The sequence below is a fragment of the Nematolebias whitei genome, chromosome 2, assembly GCF_014905685.2.
Source record: "Nematolebias whitei isolate Nwh7 chromosome 2, NemWhi1, whole genome shotgun sequence".
NCBI lineage: Eukaryota > Metazoa > Chordata > Actinopteri > Cyprinodontiformes > Rivulidae > Nematolebias > Nematolebias whitei.
The window spans coordinates 21,377,078-21,392,828 of record NC_056499.1 but is presented as its reverse complement, the minus strand read 5'-3'; the positions used below and the strand labels follow the sequence as shown (position 1 = coordinate 21,392,828).

At 39.6% G+C, this 15,751-nt stretch overlaps 1 protein-coding gene across 1 annotated transcript in view; it reads right to left on the bottom strand.

Moving 5' to 3' along the window:
- LOC119430107 (FERM domain-containing protein 5-like) overlaps positions 1 to 15,751 on the bottom strand; it is an 89,100-nt gene that overhangs the window by 3,029 nt on the left and 70,320 nt on the right. The window contains exons 3-13 of the mRNA XM_037697545.1: positions 13,213 to 13,255; positions 12,933 to 13,011; positions 9,302 to 9,399; positions 7,366 to 7,489; positions 6,507 to 6,594; positions 6,301 to 6,389; positions 5,849 to 5,912; positions 5,484 to 5,575; positions 5,324 to 5,398; positions 5,114 to 5,182; positions 4,918 to 5,024 (exon numbers count right to left, since the gene is read on the bottom strand). Of these exons, the coding sequence (XP_037553473.1) occupies positions 4,918 to 5,024; positions 5,114 to 5,182; positions 5,324 to 5,398; positions 5,484 to 5,575; positions 5,849 to 5,912; positions 6,301 to 6,389; positions 6,507 to 6,594; positions 7,366 to 7,489; positions 9,302 to 9,399; positions 12,933 to 13,011; positions 13,213 to 13,255 (928 nt within the window). The remainder of the gene's footprint in view (positions 1 to 4,917; positions 5,025 to 5,113; positions 5,183 to 5,323; positions 5,399 to 5,483; positions 5,576 to 5,848; positions 5,913 to 6,300; positions 6,390 to 6,506; positions 6,595 to 7,365; positions 7,490 to 9,301; positions 9,400 to 12,932; positions 13,012 to 13,212; positions 13,256 to 15,751) is intronic.

Here is a 15,751-nt window from a genome sequence, read left to right as displayed (position 1 = left end):
GTGGCATCAAGTTTTAGCAGTTTTAGGAGTTATATTTTGTCATTTTTAAACAATGGACTCAGCATGAGTGGAAGATGAGGCAGACGACCATGGAGAATGCTGTTTTTCACACAAGGCAAGCTGACGGCTCCATATAAGGTAAGAGAAATGCGTGTTTGTTTACCCTGCGGAGCGGGCTTGGTCTGTTTACATTCACACTGCACTCGAACTGCGCTGGAGTTCGTTTCTACCGGACCGAGACCTAGGTTTTAGCCCGGGCCAGAGTTCGCCTTTTTGTTCCGTGACAGAGTTCGATGGTGCGTTCACACCTCCCTAAACGAACCGGACTTTCAAGGAAAACGAGCTAGAGTTCGATTAAAGCGGACTAAACAGGGCTAGTGTGAATGCACCCTTAAATTACACAACTGTTAAATTGGAAACATTTTCATCACGTCAAGCCTTAATAAACTGAAGTGGCAAAGCAATCTTCATAAGTCCAAAGTCAAGACCAAGGATAACCATATAGTTGGTTACAAATATATTCTTTGTGATTTAAATAGGTGAATTTTATAACTGATGATATGACAGACATCTTCTCCCGCGCCCAGAAAATCACTTCTCATTTTCTTTGAGTGACCAGTGTTCCCAGATAAAGTCGAGGTTTTCCAGCACAAAAATATGTTAAAAACCACCACATTTATGGGGAGTGGTGGCGCAGAGGTTAGAGAGGTGGGCCTATGATCTGAAGATCGCCGGTTCACGCCCTGGCCTAGACAACATCAAAATTGTGGGTGGGGTAGGTGAAACACTCACACTTGCCCCCACCCTCATTCGCCCCACCCTGGGCCCATGAGCAAGGCTTTTAACCCCCACCATATGCTCCCTAAAACAGGTCTCTCTTGAAAATGAGTTCTCGTGGCTCAATGAGACTACCTGTATAAATAAAGGCTAAATGAAAAAAAATAAAAATTAAAATACATCAGACAAAAGTCTGCCCAGTCAACATATTGTTACAGTATATTTACTGTTTGAATATGAACACACATCAATACAAGCCAAGGTAATTTAACAATATGCGGCAAAATGCAACAATCCAACAAAAAATCTTCCCAGAGTTCCCAGCAAAATCAGAATGAAAACCGCCCAATTGGCAGTAAACCGCCCAATCTGGCCACACTGGGAGTGATGAGTGCGAGTGAAAGAGGGTGGGCATGACAGCAGTAACAAAAAATGTATTTAGCAATGAGTCCCGTTATCGCTTGGATTCGAACCAGTACATTTTGCATCCAGTAAAAACAAAGAGGTTAACAAATAAACTGGACAATATTCTGGCAATTTAGTGGTATTTACACAGTTGTGGTCTTGACTGATCTTGAAATAAAATCCAGAGTCCTCGATGTCCGAGACCGAGACAAGACCAAGACCAAATGCGGTCGAATCCGAGACAAGACCGAGACCATCAAAAAGTTGTCTTGAGATCAGTCTTAAGACCAAGACCAGTCTCAAGTTCTACAACACTAGACTGAGCACACATCTCTGAGGTGCCCCTGTGATCAATGAGATGGAGCTTTGTGTGACAAAGTGTAGTTTGTTGATAGGAAATCCAAAATCCAGTTACATAGTGGGGTTTTTAATAAAGAGGTTCGTTATGAGCTGTTGTTGAAGGATAGGATAGCGTATTAATGGCAGAAACATTGATGAACAGAATCCTGGCATAGAAGTTTAATTTTTCTCTAGATGGGTTAAGATAGCATGCAAGACGTGTGGGTATCCTTTCTATTATCTAATTAATACAGTGGTTCTCTAAGGAATATTTTTAGTTTTTGATATATCTTAAGTACTATACAGTATATGCATGACTAAAAAAACAAACAGAAAGACTATAGCTCTGAGTAATTGTCACAAAACTGTAGGTTTTTACCTTCACAGTTGGCATGTGACCAACTGCGGTCTGGAAACAGGGGTGGGATGGATAGCCTGGAAGGAGTCCTGGAATTTCGTCCTGATCCAAGACTAGAGTCTGAAGTTGAAGATCCTCCAGGCAAAGCAGGGAAAAGTGGTAGAACCCCAAGGGCTTTGCCTATGAGCCTTGGTCCCATAGACAGCACACGCACCTTGACATCCCGATAACAATGATTGATCATATGCAAGTGAACGTTCACCTTGGTCTTGATCTGGATCAGACACTTCACCATGACTCAGCTCTATTAAAAACCAAAGGTTTGATCTTGATCTTGTCACAACTGTGCTGCTTTTTCTTTTAGTTTGTCTTGTCCTCAAAATGCCTGTAGTGGGCTAGGCCTACGTCGAAACTAAGTCTAAGGTCAAAACTCTTGACCTTTAGAACCTTGTGGGACAGAAGCTGTCATTTCATGTATTTGAATCCATAAATACAGGTTCACCCATCCTGAGACTTTCTTTCTTGAAGATTCAAGTGAAAAGAACACTCTCTTTTTATTATCATTACTATCTTACAAATGTTGATAATCAAAGTGTCTTAGTTCAAACCATTTTAGATGTTGCAGTGAACTAATCAATTTTATTAACTGAGTAATGATTTTTATTCTCATGTTAAAAGCTGTTGCAGAGTAATTATGCATTTTTCTGATTTCTGCTTTTGAATGAGCAAGTGTGTGCGTTTACAAGGTTACAGTCAAACGAAAAACAAGTTGTTATGTTAAAACTGTCATGTTTTAGAATCCTCTCAGACGTAAATAGAGATGTTTTGCACCTGTTTCCTGAAACACGCCAAAACAAAACCCTCTCGGTCTGTGAGAACATTTCTGAGCTGTCCCATAACAATTCTCGCTGTCTCTAACCTCTTACGTCACAAAACCCACCCCGTCTGGTCGTTTCTGACCAATGAAAAATCCCAAAAAGTGAACCGGGAAAGAGTCTTTAAAATGTCAGTACTTCCTGGTCTACACAGACTCACGGAGTTACGGAGTTGGAGAGTTGTCGGAGTTCTAAGAGTTCTGAGAGCGTAGAGTAGGTGAGAGTCTACTCAAGTTCTGCTGAGTTCTGATGGAGTGCTGTTGGAGTTCCTGACATGACAACAAAGCTCTTCCGAGTTCCATGGGATTATAACTTTCACTAGCCACTACTTCTGAAGTGCTACAGCCACCATCAGGAGACGCTGGACAGGTAGCGTTAACGGAATTCCATATCTGCTGATAAATCTTCAGAAAGGTAATGGATCAAGTTTCCTACCAAGCGTACCGAAGGAGAGCTGGGCTTCTGATGGAGAGTGTCGGTTCTGGTGAACATTCCTCCCTTCCCATTCAATCTTACTCCCTTTAACTTCTTTCATCTTTAACTTTCTATCAAGTAGAAATTCTCCCAGATATTTAGAAATGTCTGTGTAAAGTGCTTATTCACATCCGTGTGGGTAAAAGATCATAGTTGTACAGTTTTCATAAATGTCTTTGGTGCAGCAACGGAAAAATCATGGCCGTATGATTTTTCCTGATTGATTGCTTATATTGTTATTTTCATAATTTGCCAAATTAATGTAAATGTTTGATGTTAAATTTGATTCTGTAAATAAATGACCGCATTCATTTTGATGGGTCAAATTTAAATGACGTCTCACGTTTGCATTTCCTTAAATTCAATGCACGTTTTATTCAGTCCAGAAAAATGAGGAACCCGCGTTAAATGATGAATATATCCCAGCATCTGTTCATCTACATGCCTGTTCTGTCCAAATCCTCCTTTGTGTCTGGTTGTAACTCATCTCTGGCTGGGTGCTTTTATGCAACAGGCAAGCTGACAGGAGTGAACAAATGGGAGCAAGAGTGAAATACAAAGCCACGGAATGCCGTCCACTTGTTCTGCGGCTTCATTTCTTCCTCTCCTGTTGGCTGTGACACATGCAGCATGACCCCTGACAGCAGGAGCTATTTTCAGGCTGTGATATTATTGCCAGATGAAATACCAGGGCAGAAAGAGCAACAAAACAGAACACAGGGGCTTTGTTTTGCAGTTGCAATATAGGGGTAATACATCACACACCCCAAATACTCCATCTCAATGATAAAAGGAGGGCTAGTTTGACGAAAGACATTTAATTAATTGCAAATAGACTTTGCCAAAAGTTTATTAGTTGGATCAGACTGACCAGCTGGGAGTAAACAAACTCTCAGAGGAAGCATCTGCAAAAGGTTAATAGCCAGTTGGAGGGGAGGGGACGAACAGTAAATGCTCTTTATAAACTGGAAGGATGACTTCCTCATGACAAAGCCTGAGGGCAGCGTCTGATCAGCACTCTTCAGTGTGTCTTTCTGGACAGCATATTCAGTACACACCCAAGAGAGAAAAAGTGAGGTAAAATGTAAGCATGGAGAGAATGACACTGACAAGCAGAGAGATGTTGAAGTAGAGATGCACTAATGCCATTTGTACAAAATTATGTGATTGCATTAACATCCTCCATGTGTGTTGCAGTAGTGTAATCCAAAGCAAAATCAATTATGTAGAAGACTAATCACTAAACCAAGCACCGTAAGAGGTCAGAACAGGCGATGAAAAAGTTATGGTCCAATAGTTTGAAGTAAGTGCAACTCTGATATACTATATATAAGTAATGCAAGGTACAGTACATGCAAGTTAACTTGTTTTATTTTAGGGGTTCATGTTCAGTAACACCCATATCAGTGATGTATATTAGCAGCGCAATTGATCTTACCACATGCTGTATTCTCTATATTGTTACGCAAGCTGCAGCAGGGCTCAGGCTGTTTGGAGTCGACTGCATGAAACAGTAACTCAGGATAGCTCCGCTTTACTCAAATGAGAGCAAAGCAGCACTTTGGTTGGCTTTGTAGCTGTTTTAAGTGCTTTATAAATAAAGTGGTATGGTATGGTAAGTGCCACCTCGGCCACACCCCTGGCTCTGCCTCTGGTTTTACGAGTTTGTTTTTTGTGTGCATGTTTTACCTTCCATTATGGAGATGTGCACAGCTCTCCGCCGGGTTCTGGGCACACTGGTCAGACGAGGGCCGTGCGTGATTGATGGACAACTTCTACTGGGAACCATGCCAGCCCTGGGACCAAACAACAAAAACACATGAACATACGAACTTATGTTCTCAATTATGAATCTCAAGATGGCACACATTGTAAAATTTATGACCTATGGATCTCAGGAGGATCTCGCTTAATTTTGGCACTTTGTTCCATCACCTCTTTTGCAACTTTTCCACTAGGAAAACAGAGAAGTGGAAAATGTGATAATCTGAGTTTAATACAACAAAGCCAAGGCTCAGCAGTTTCACAAGTACTTTTTATAAAACTGTTACTTTTTTGTGAGTGAAACATTTGGAACATTGCATGCTTTTCATACCTGTATCTAAATCGACTACCCTTAAAGAAGAGATTACTACTGGACACAGTGCGGACTTGACTTGATTTCTCCAACCTGTGAGTGAACAGAGGTGAATCACAATCATCAACCTACATGACATAAATATGTTGGTAGAATATTTTTACATGTGTTGACTTACTTATAGAAGGCCTGGTTCTCTACTCCACACTTCCACAGATGCTTACAGGCCTCTGGTGTCGGTGCGAAGTAAGTTAGAATAATCTTCCTGTCCTGCAACAGGTCCAAGTGTTTCATTTTTGAAGCCACATATTAATCAATGTCACAGCTTGAAAAAATACTAAACAGTACAATAAATTTATGAGCAAAATATGACATTGTACTTGGAAATATACAATAATGCTTTTGAAAAATAAATTCACAGCAACTTTTCCTTGCTCACTTGTCGAATATAAAACAAAGTCCAGTGTTTCACAAAAAAAATAAAATAAAATTATCTTCCAAAGCTCCATAGATCAACATAACTTTAACAACTATTATATTTACCTCAGTCTGATTTGCATATATATGAAATGTCTTTGCTTCAAATTTGAGTTTGGTTACCTCCTCCCTGAAAACAGAAAGGGACAAATGAGCCTAAAACTGGTGAGCAAAAGACTGAGAAAAGGCAAGAGATTAAATTAGAAAAGAAATGAAAGAGAAAAACGAACAAATGTGAGTAAGTATTAATCAATAATACAAGCAACGTTTTCTTAAAGCCATTTAGATTTTAATTCAAGTGGCTAAAAAAAGGTTTTAATCAACTCCAAAAAACTCGGATGCTGTGGAAACTTCAGACATGCTGCTCGGCTCAACCGGATGTGTGGGTCTCTGGCTCCTCGTTGAACTTTCCCACATCAGTGATCAATCACTGGTTGTACATGAACGTGTTGAACAGTGGAAGAAGTTTACACTGAAATCTGAAGGGAGCCTTTGGTTTTTAAGACATTTGTTCTCACCATGTGAGGAAATGGATTCTCCTGTTTCCTTGCAGCACAGTGAATCCAAACGGAGTGAAGGCCAGGAAAGCTGGATTCCCCGAAACATCCTGCAAATATAAGAAGCCGAACGAGCAAGCATATCAATCTCTAAAATTGTCTTACCCTAATAAAGCACACCATAACAGAACAATTTCCCTTGTTTAAATTAGCTTCATAGAGATCACCTTGCATGGATGAGGGTCCACTCCGTACGTCTCCAGTGTCTGGGCTTTTTGAAGGAAGTTGAGCTCTGATGTTTCAGGGCTTTGACCTCTGCCAAAAACAACAATACAATAAAACTCTACGTCTTATTTATGTGCCTGTTTGTGTAATATTTGTAAATAATATCCAAATTCAACACTAGGAAGGTTTGGATAATCCAGAGCAAATGTTTGCTACACCTGTGCAGTCTGAATCAGGAAATCTTTTATCTCCAACTACAGACTTTTTCCCTTTGCTTACACTTAAAATGTATTTTATTGTGTTAAAAAGCTGGAAATGAGCAATAGAGGGCAGTGTAGGATTAAATCTGCACCATGTGCCATGTCCTGTATTTGCTGAAGAGCAAAAATAATGCTGCACAATAGAGATAAATTCTTATTTTTCATATAACAATGTGCAAGGGTTAAACATTTGATCTCTAAACTTTTGCTGATGCCAGAAAAATAGATGGACTTTTTTTCCGCACTTCTAGAGAAATAAGTTTCCCAACAGATGTGATTGCCTTCACAGATCCCAGAACTTACGTTCTTGCATTATATGAAAAGACAGAAGACATTTACAGATGGTTTTCTGCACTGAGCTTTAGGACTTTCATGGGACTGGTGATCATTTGAGTCATATTAATGCAGAACTATACACATTTAAAAGGTTTTCAAACCTTCAAGCTGCACTTTATGTTTCCTTTTTGCTGCACGTGTAATGGGAGTAAACAGGTTTTTAAGTTGCTTCACTGTCATTAACCAAAAGTTGCTATCTCTAAAGACTAAGCATCTAAAGCAGCAGTCTTACACTGTGCTGGGTTCTGGACAGGTGTCACCTTACATCAGCTCAGTCTTGTGGATCTCTGCAATCCACCGTTCCAGTTTTTCAGAGTGTTTGGGGAAGAACTGGAACTTGGAGCTGTAGCCTTCAGGATGTTTCCCTGGGTCGTAGTCACCAATTTCAGCTGCAAGGACCAACAATGAGAATCAGTAAATTAATAAAGATAATGAGGATAACTTTTTCTGATTTGAGACTATTAAACTTACACCCCCACCCCTCCAAAAAGTAAATGTAAATACTGTAAGTTCCGGATGATAAGCCACTACTTTTTTCATGCGCTTTGAACACAGCGGCAATGCTGTGCTCCCTTTCCCATCCCTGCGGGAGTGTCTCCCCTCGTTGTATACAACAAAGTATTTGCAGGCACTCAAAATAAGCGAGTCATAAATCAAATCAAATTGCAAATTTGCCTCGAGACAAAAGTGACGTTGAGAGTGACAATGAAAGAAAGGCTGAGGAAGTGTGCTGGTCAAAGCAGATGGCCGCTTGTCCTGAGCCTGGTTCTGCTAAAGGTTTCTTTCTCATGAGGGAGTTTTTCCTTTCCACTGTCGCCTTCATGCTTGCTCAAAACGAGGGTTCTGCAATGGAGTTAAACTCAAAACAGTCTGCTCCTCAGATTAATAATGTTAAATTATTATTTTTATATATGAATGTTTCTGTTCAGTGGACTGAGATGACTTCTGTTGTGACTCGGTGCTATATAAATAAACTGAACTGAATTGTGATGAGGTTTTTCTGAGGTTGTTTAATTCTGACACTGAAGAAGACGACTTTAGTGGTTTTAGTGCATAGGAGGAAGATGAACACAGCGATCAGCCACTTTTCCTGTTAGGGTACAGTATTTAATTATTTATTTTTTAACCAGCCGTGTTACAGGAACTTTTCAGAAAAAAAAAACCATTTACTGTATGTATTTAATTAAAAGTTTAAAAATCTTTCAGTGTCAATATCTCATGTTACAACGTGGACACCTGTGGCTTTTAGACAAGCGCAGTCTTTATATGTACAAAAATAATAATAAATTTACTGTGCGCGGCTTATATGCAGGGGTGCTCTGTAGTCTGGAAATTACAGTTATTAACAGTGAATATATTTGACAAAATTATTTACAAACTAAGTATGAAAATGAAGATTACATGAAGTTATTTTAAACACAAGCAGTTATACTTTTATACTAAATGCAGATAAACAACTTATTTCATTTTTTTCTCACTACATTTTTTTATTTACGTTTGTAATAATGTGCAGAGAAGTAAAATATTATCTGATTGTGCAATCAAAAAAAACGTTGTTGAAGTAAAACCCCAAATGAAACAGTGTATTTGGATTTTTATGCATCATTTATAACTCGTGCCAGGGACGTTTTTTTTCCTCCAACAGGCATATTCTGATGGTGAAGAAGTGAAATACTGCTGCTGTACAGAAAGTCCACACATGCTCGATATGAAAATTATTTAACAAATACTTCATATTACAATAAAAATAACACATTTTATGTTTTCCTTAAATCACTGTACTGAGGACATGCCTCACTTTAATGGATCAATTAGTGTTTTATGATCATAGATTAAAATAAAGATGATAAACAAAGAAGAAGAACCACAACAGAAACTGTTGTAGTGGATATCAGTTCTTCTTGTCCATGAGCCAACACCTGAAGAAGCCAAAAAAGAGAGGCTTTTTTGTGTAAAACTGTAGAATTATGCAGAGTATTTAAGTTTAAAGCTTGTTTGACAAGTATTTATGTCAGAGTTTAATAAAGAAAACTTTTGTAAGCCATTTTCCTCAGCCCATCCTCAGTGAGACATGCTCCTATAAATAAAACATAGAATACTGGAAGTTTTCTGTGATATTCCAGCAAGATCAATGCTTAAAATTAAAAGTATAAAGTTGTATAGTAGTTTTGTGTAGTTTTATGACAATCCATCTGTTCCACCTTGTAAAATGTAGGCAGCCAGCAGAGCTGCATCTGACGTCTTGCACAGAAGGCGACCGTGATAAAGATCCCTCTTGACCTGCAGGAAGACGAGATATCTGGAGGAGGGGAAAAATAGAAGAAACTTATTGAGTTCATCACTTGTACAAGATCTATTGCTAACACACATTTGATGCAGTTTAACAATAAGGTTCTGACTGTTTGGAGGAGAAATAATGAGAAGGCCTGCGGATAACTTAAGAACTGTTAAAAGAGTGTTTGTTACACAATACGCTTCTACACTATCGTTGGCTGGGTTGCAACAATTCACTTTTTTTTGTCCCTTCAAAGCATATTAATAAAAACAGAAACTACACTTTACACAAAGCATGCACTTATGACCAAATGTCTTGTTCAATTGCATTTAGTATATTAAACCTAGAATTTACATTTTAACACAAAACAGGACTTAAATTAAATATTCAGTTCAGTTTATAACTAATTATTGTTTCATCACTAACATCCAAATATGTTTTTTTTTATACAGCACAGTTTTTTTTATCTTGACAAGGATTCATGTTTTACACCTCTCTGCACCAAAGCAATAAATACCTCTGCAGAACAAAATGCTGCTGTAAAGCATGTCAGAGCAGAGTCCATGTGGATTTAAGGCATCTTTACAATAAAACACATCAAATGACATTAGTTTATTGCATGTTGGCTTTTTTTTTATGTGCATCTGAGTGTAAAGCAGCGTACGGTGTGTCAGATGCTCTTCCTTCACTGAACAAAGACAGCTGTGAAATTTAAGGTGGTAATTCTCCACTGCATGCTTGTGTGTCATTGAAAGCCTCCAGAACAGATGGGTGGAGGGTGGAGCAGCTCTTCCTCGCCAGCACTGCTGCTCCATCAAGAAGAGCTCAACTGCGAAGGATTTCATCGCGTGGCAACCAGTGGAGGGATGTGCTTTACGGGGATCTTTGTGCTCGAGGCTTTCCGTCTCCCTCCTCGCAGCAGTTTGTTCAGCTGTCGGCGGTGCCACACACAGCAGTGAGCAATAAGAAGCTGCATGATGCCACAGAGGAAAAAAACTTGCATTGTCCCCCATACAGGCTCCTTCTGTTCGACACTTTTCTAAAGTATGAGGCAAAGTTAGAGATATTCTTTAAAGTACTGTGATGCGCTTGATAAGACTCATCAGAGGAGGACTTTAGGGACAGGTGTGTGCAGTCAGTAGAGGAGCAGCACACGTAAGAAAGGTCTCTCTAACAAACTGAGGAGAACTTCCTGTGGTTGTGGCAAATGCAAGTTTTTAACGTCCAATGCCATCTCAGTGTGCTGAAACGAGGAGTGATTGTACCCCATGACTCCAAACTGGAGTGGACTGTTCTGTCCTGTTTCAGCCAGAAAAAAGTATGATCATGTTTCTACATTAGCAGCAAGCTAATTAAAGTTCTGTTGCATGGAATACAGCAAACAGTTTTTATAGCATAATACAAAAGTGCATTTAAAGCTTTGTAAAAAAAAACAAGTTTAAGGCATAGTTGATACACACAAAAATGCATGCTTTGTTTCATTGCCACCAAATCTGCTTTAAACAATGTTAAATATATGTTTTTGTTATTTACATATAAGATTATCTTTCTCTGGATGCTGGTCAAACTGCTTTTCTCTCTGTAACCTAAAGACAACTATTAGGATCTGTTTATAAAAGTATTTTCCTAAACTTTTAGTTTGAGCATTACATTTCATATACATTTTACCCAAGTTTAGATTAAATGCATCCCTGCAGCTGCTGAAATGTAACATATTTTTATCTTTCAGAGGTGGTGGACTGGGATTATGTGTGAAACACTGTTATAAACACATCCTATTTAGTTCTTGAGCTGAATAATGTCTTCAGTGTAATTACTGACAAACTGATGATGAAATGTGCTCCAAGTATAAGCCGGGTTTAAATGAGCTTGAGAAGCAGAACACCTGATTGTATGAATATGAGTCCTCAGAGCATTTACTGTTATTGCTTTAATTTGTCTTACAAGGTGAGTAAACATGACCGCACTGTATACATTCTGTGGTTTTTCTTTTTCTTTTTCTGTTTAGTGTGTATTTCTGGCCAATTATATACCTACATCTACCAGTCTATGTCTAACATTCCTCTCAAAAATTATTGAGAAAATAATTGCAAATCAGTTGTGTGAACATCTGGACAGAAATAACCTGATATTTTCATGACCTCAGACAATGGACTTGTGTCTATAGGTCCTGTTGGACCTCAGTGCTGCATCTGATACAGTTGATCATAATATTCTATTACAGAGACTTGAAAATGATATTGAGATTACAGGAACAGCTCTAAAATGATTTAAATCATATTTATCTGTTAGATTCTAGTTTGTAAATGTAAATAATGAATCTTCTTTATACACCACAGTTAGCCATGGAGTTTCTCAGGCTTCAGTGCTTGGACCACTGCTGTTTACTTTATATATATCTTTGTACATTTGAGCTGGTGCGTTTGCATTCACACTGCACTGTGCAGTCGAGTCAACCTGTTGAACCAACCTATTCCCCCGCTCGCCAATGGGGGCGCTGCACCAAGAACTACTGAAAGAAACGACACAAAAACCTCTGAAGAAGACACTTCTTCTTCTGGAAATAAAACAAAAATGGAGTGGCGGTTTTAGGAGTTCTATTTTGTCTTTTTTAAACAATGGACTCAGCATGAGTGGAAGATGAGGCAGAAGACCATGGAGAATGTTGTTTTTCACACAAGGCAAGCTGACAGCTCTATATGAGGTAAGAGAAATGCATGTTTGTTTGCCCTGCGCTGTACTCCACTTCCTGCTTGTAGAGCGGTGTCCGGTCTGTTTGCGTTCACACTGTACTCGAACCGCACTAGAATTTTCTTCTACCGGACCGAGACCTAGGATTTTAGGCGGGCCAGAGTTCGCCTTTTTGTTCTGTGACAGAGTTTGATGGCACGTTCACACCTCCCCAAACAAACCGGACTTCCTAGGCAAATGGGCTAGAGTTCAGGACAACAGGGCTGGTGTGAATGCACCCTTATTCATGATGCTATAGGCTTAGACTACTGAAGGATAAACTGACTACATTTCCTCACTCTGCTGCCGTCTTTACTTGCTCTACTCTACCTGTTTGTATTTGTAATTATTTCTATTTTAACATGTGTTTTTTTTTATTTTCCTCCAATAGAAAGTACACCTGGACCTGTCATTCTGTGTTTGTCTGTTTCTCCTTCCTGTCTTCTCAAACCCGGCTGGTTGAAGCAGATGGTCATTCGTTCTGAGCCTGGATCTATTGAAGGTTTCTTCCTGTTAAAAGGGAGTTTTTCCTTTCCTCTGTTACCTTTGTGCTTGCTCAGGATGGGAGACTGTGACGAAGTGAAGATCCAATGCAATCTGCTGGTTTCTTAGAAAGATAACTTTTACGAATAGGTTTTTATAATGTTTATGAATGTTTCTGTTCAGTGTCGAGACAACTTCAGTTGTGACTTGGCGCTATATAAATAAACTGAATTGAATTGAATATGGTCAAATATGATCTCAAAATGAACATTTGTTTGAAGCTGACTTGTGCACGAACATCACACTCCTCTACCTGCAGCCCACTAAGCCATTTAAAATCCTACCTGGTGATTTCCTCCTTCAGAGCAGCAGGATCTGGTGGATAAAACTTGACACGCAGACACATGGTGAATGGAGGCTGGGCTGAGAGACGAGGACAAAAAGAACATTGCATCCTGAATTCCCAGAGGAGGGAAAGAGTGTGTGTGCGCGACATTATTTATGTGTTGTGTACTGTTTAATCAGGTTTGATTATCCTTAACAAATGAAAGCTTTTTTACACAAAAACAAACAACCAAAAAAAGAACAGTGAACTCAAACGCATGAGGCAAGGTAAACACTTACACTTCATTTGTTTGGCAATTGGTTTGGAAAACTCCAACCAGTGCTGCAAAAGAAAGAACGAGAAGTAAAGGACAGGTCAGCTTTTTAAACACAGATTCTTCAGCTTCTATAAATGATCATTTATTGAACCGTTCAGCAGCTGAAGTTGATTTATGGGCACAGTAGAATCACACCCAAGAGTTTCTGGTTTGAGCTATATCATGTTTTAGGAGTAAACACAGTATCAAAGCAGACATGGACAGTGGTGGCTAATTGGTTAGAGCAGTCGTCCTCCAATGCAAGAGTTGTGGGGTTCAAATCCACCAGCAGTCACATGCCAAAGTGTCCCTGGGCAAGACACTGAACCCCTCATTACCTCCGATGTGTGTCCCATCGGTGTATGAATGTGATAAAGCACTGATTAGTCTCTTTAGAATGATTTGTTGAATTAGCTTTGTAGAGTTAGTGCTGTATGAATGGGTAAATGAGGGCATAGATTGTAGTGTAAAGCACTTTGAGTATCTTGATAAGATAGAAAGAAGTTATACAAGTACAGTCCATGTACCATTTAGACATACTGTAATTTTTCTTTAAACCTACAGTTTAAATTGTCTTTTTTTTAAATGCCAGTCAGTGCAAGGATTTCATTGGTGGTTTGGAGTGTAGTAAAACACTTCCCGCCCCCCTTTGATTTACATGGGCTGCCAGTCAGATGTGTGTATAATGAGAACCCCATCCAAACCTACTTCTTCCTCCATAAAAGAGTTGAAATGACTTGTTGAAAAAGTTCCTATAAGGAAGAAACGGGGAATGTCATGGCAAGCCTACCAGAATAGCTCCACCTTTATCTTTTTTAAAAGTAATTAAACATTTGCAACAAGCTTCCATGTCTTTTGGTGAGATAAACTAGATACTTCCACCTTGTTAGTGTACAAAGTTTCCTTTATCACGGGCGGCTCAAACTGTAAATTTAAAAATCTTCAAAGACTTGTACATTTCACAGTGTTCAAGCTACAAGTAGATATTAGTAACCAGTGGCACACGATACGATGTCAGATAGTACGATTAGTTAAATTTCCATATGTCACAACGATCTGACAGATGTTAGTCTAACAAAGTATGAAATTAGGTGCTGAAGCACTTTTTAGTAGATTCAAACTCTAAACATGGAGGATGAGGAAGAAGAGGCAGCTGTGGACACACTCATCACTGGGATAGAGATGGTTACAGCAGCAGACATCACAACTTTTATTGAAAATTTATCCACATTTCTGCTTGAAATGTGTAGTAAATGGTCTTTATTTGTCCGTCCGTCCGTCCGTCCGTCCGTCCGTCCATCCATCCATCCATCCATCCATCCATCCATCCATCCATCCATCCATCCATCCATCCATCCATCCATCAGGTCGTGGGGGCAGCAGCTTAACCAGGAAGGCCTCTTCCAGCACTTCTGGATGGACTCCAAGGTGCTCCTAGACTAGCCAAGAGACATAGTCTCTCCATTGTGCACTGGGTCTTTCCTGGGGTCTCCTGCCAGATGGACATGCCTGTAAAACCTCCCTAGGGAGGCATCCAGAGTGCATCCTTACCAGAAGCCCGAACCACCACAACTGGCTCCTCTCAATGTGGAGGAGCAGTGGCTCTACTCCGAGTCTCTCTAGGATAACTGAACTTCTCACACTATTTCTAAGGCAGAGTCCAGCCACCCTGCTTTTGATTGTCTATATCCATAATGTAATTTTCTAAGTCACTACCTAGAATTCATGACCGTCGGTGAGGATAGGAATGTAGACCAACCATTAAGCAGAGAGTTTTGCCCTACTGCTCAGCTCCCTCGTCATCACATGGACCGGCACAAAGTCCACACTGCTGTGGAAGCCGCACCAATCAGTCTGTCAATCTCACGCTCCATTCTTCCCTCACTCGTGAACAAAACCCTGAGATACTTGAACTCCTCCACTTGAAGCAGAACCTCACTCCCAACCCAGAGAGAGCAATCCACGCTTTTCCGATTGAGGACCATGGCCTCAGATTTGGAGGTGCTGATTCTCATCCCAGCGGCTGCACACTCGGCTGCGAACCACTGCAGTGAGAGCTGAAGATCACGGCATGGTGTTGCCAACAGGACCAAATCATCTGCAAATAGCAGAGATGGAATTCTGAGGCCACTGAACCAGACTACCTCTGGCCCCTGGCTGCACTGAAAAGGCTTTGTTTGTGAGAAAGTTTAATCAGCTGTTAAACAAGATAAAAATTTGTCTTAAGATGTAAAAGTTCATAAACTACATAACGTGAACCGGCATAAAGTGGGAAAAAAGCAGATATGGGAACATTTTAAAATGAGATCCAACTAGAATTAATTGTATAATAGTCTTTAGGTGTTCCATTTCTGTGTCCATGTATTAAGAAAAAATAAGAACATCTCTGATGTTTTTGCTGAACATGCCAATTTAAACTTCCCTAACTGTGTTCTTTGTCTTTTCATGTGTACCATTACCATCAAAATAAATATAAATAAGCAAACAATAAACCAAATCAGCTCCAACATAAGAACATTTTT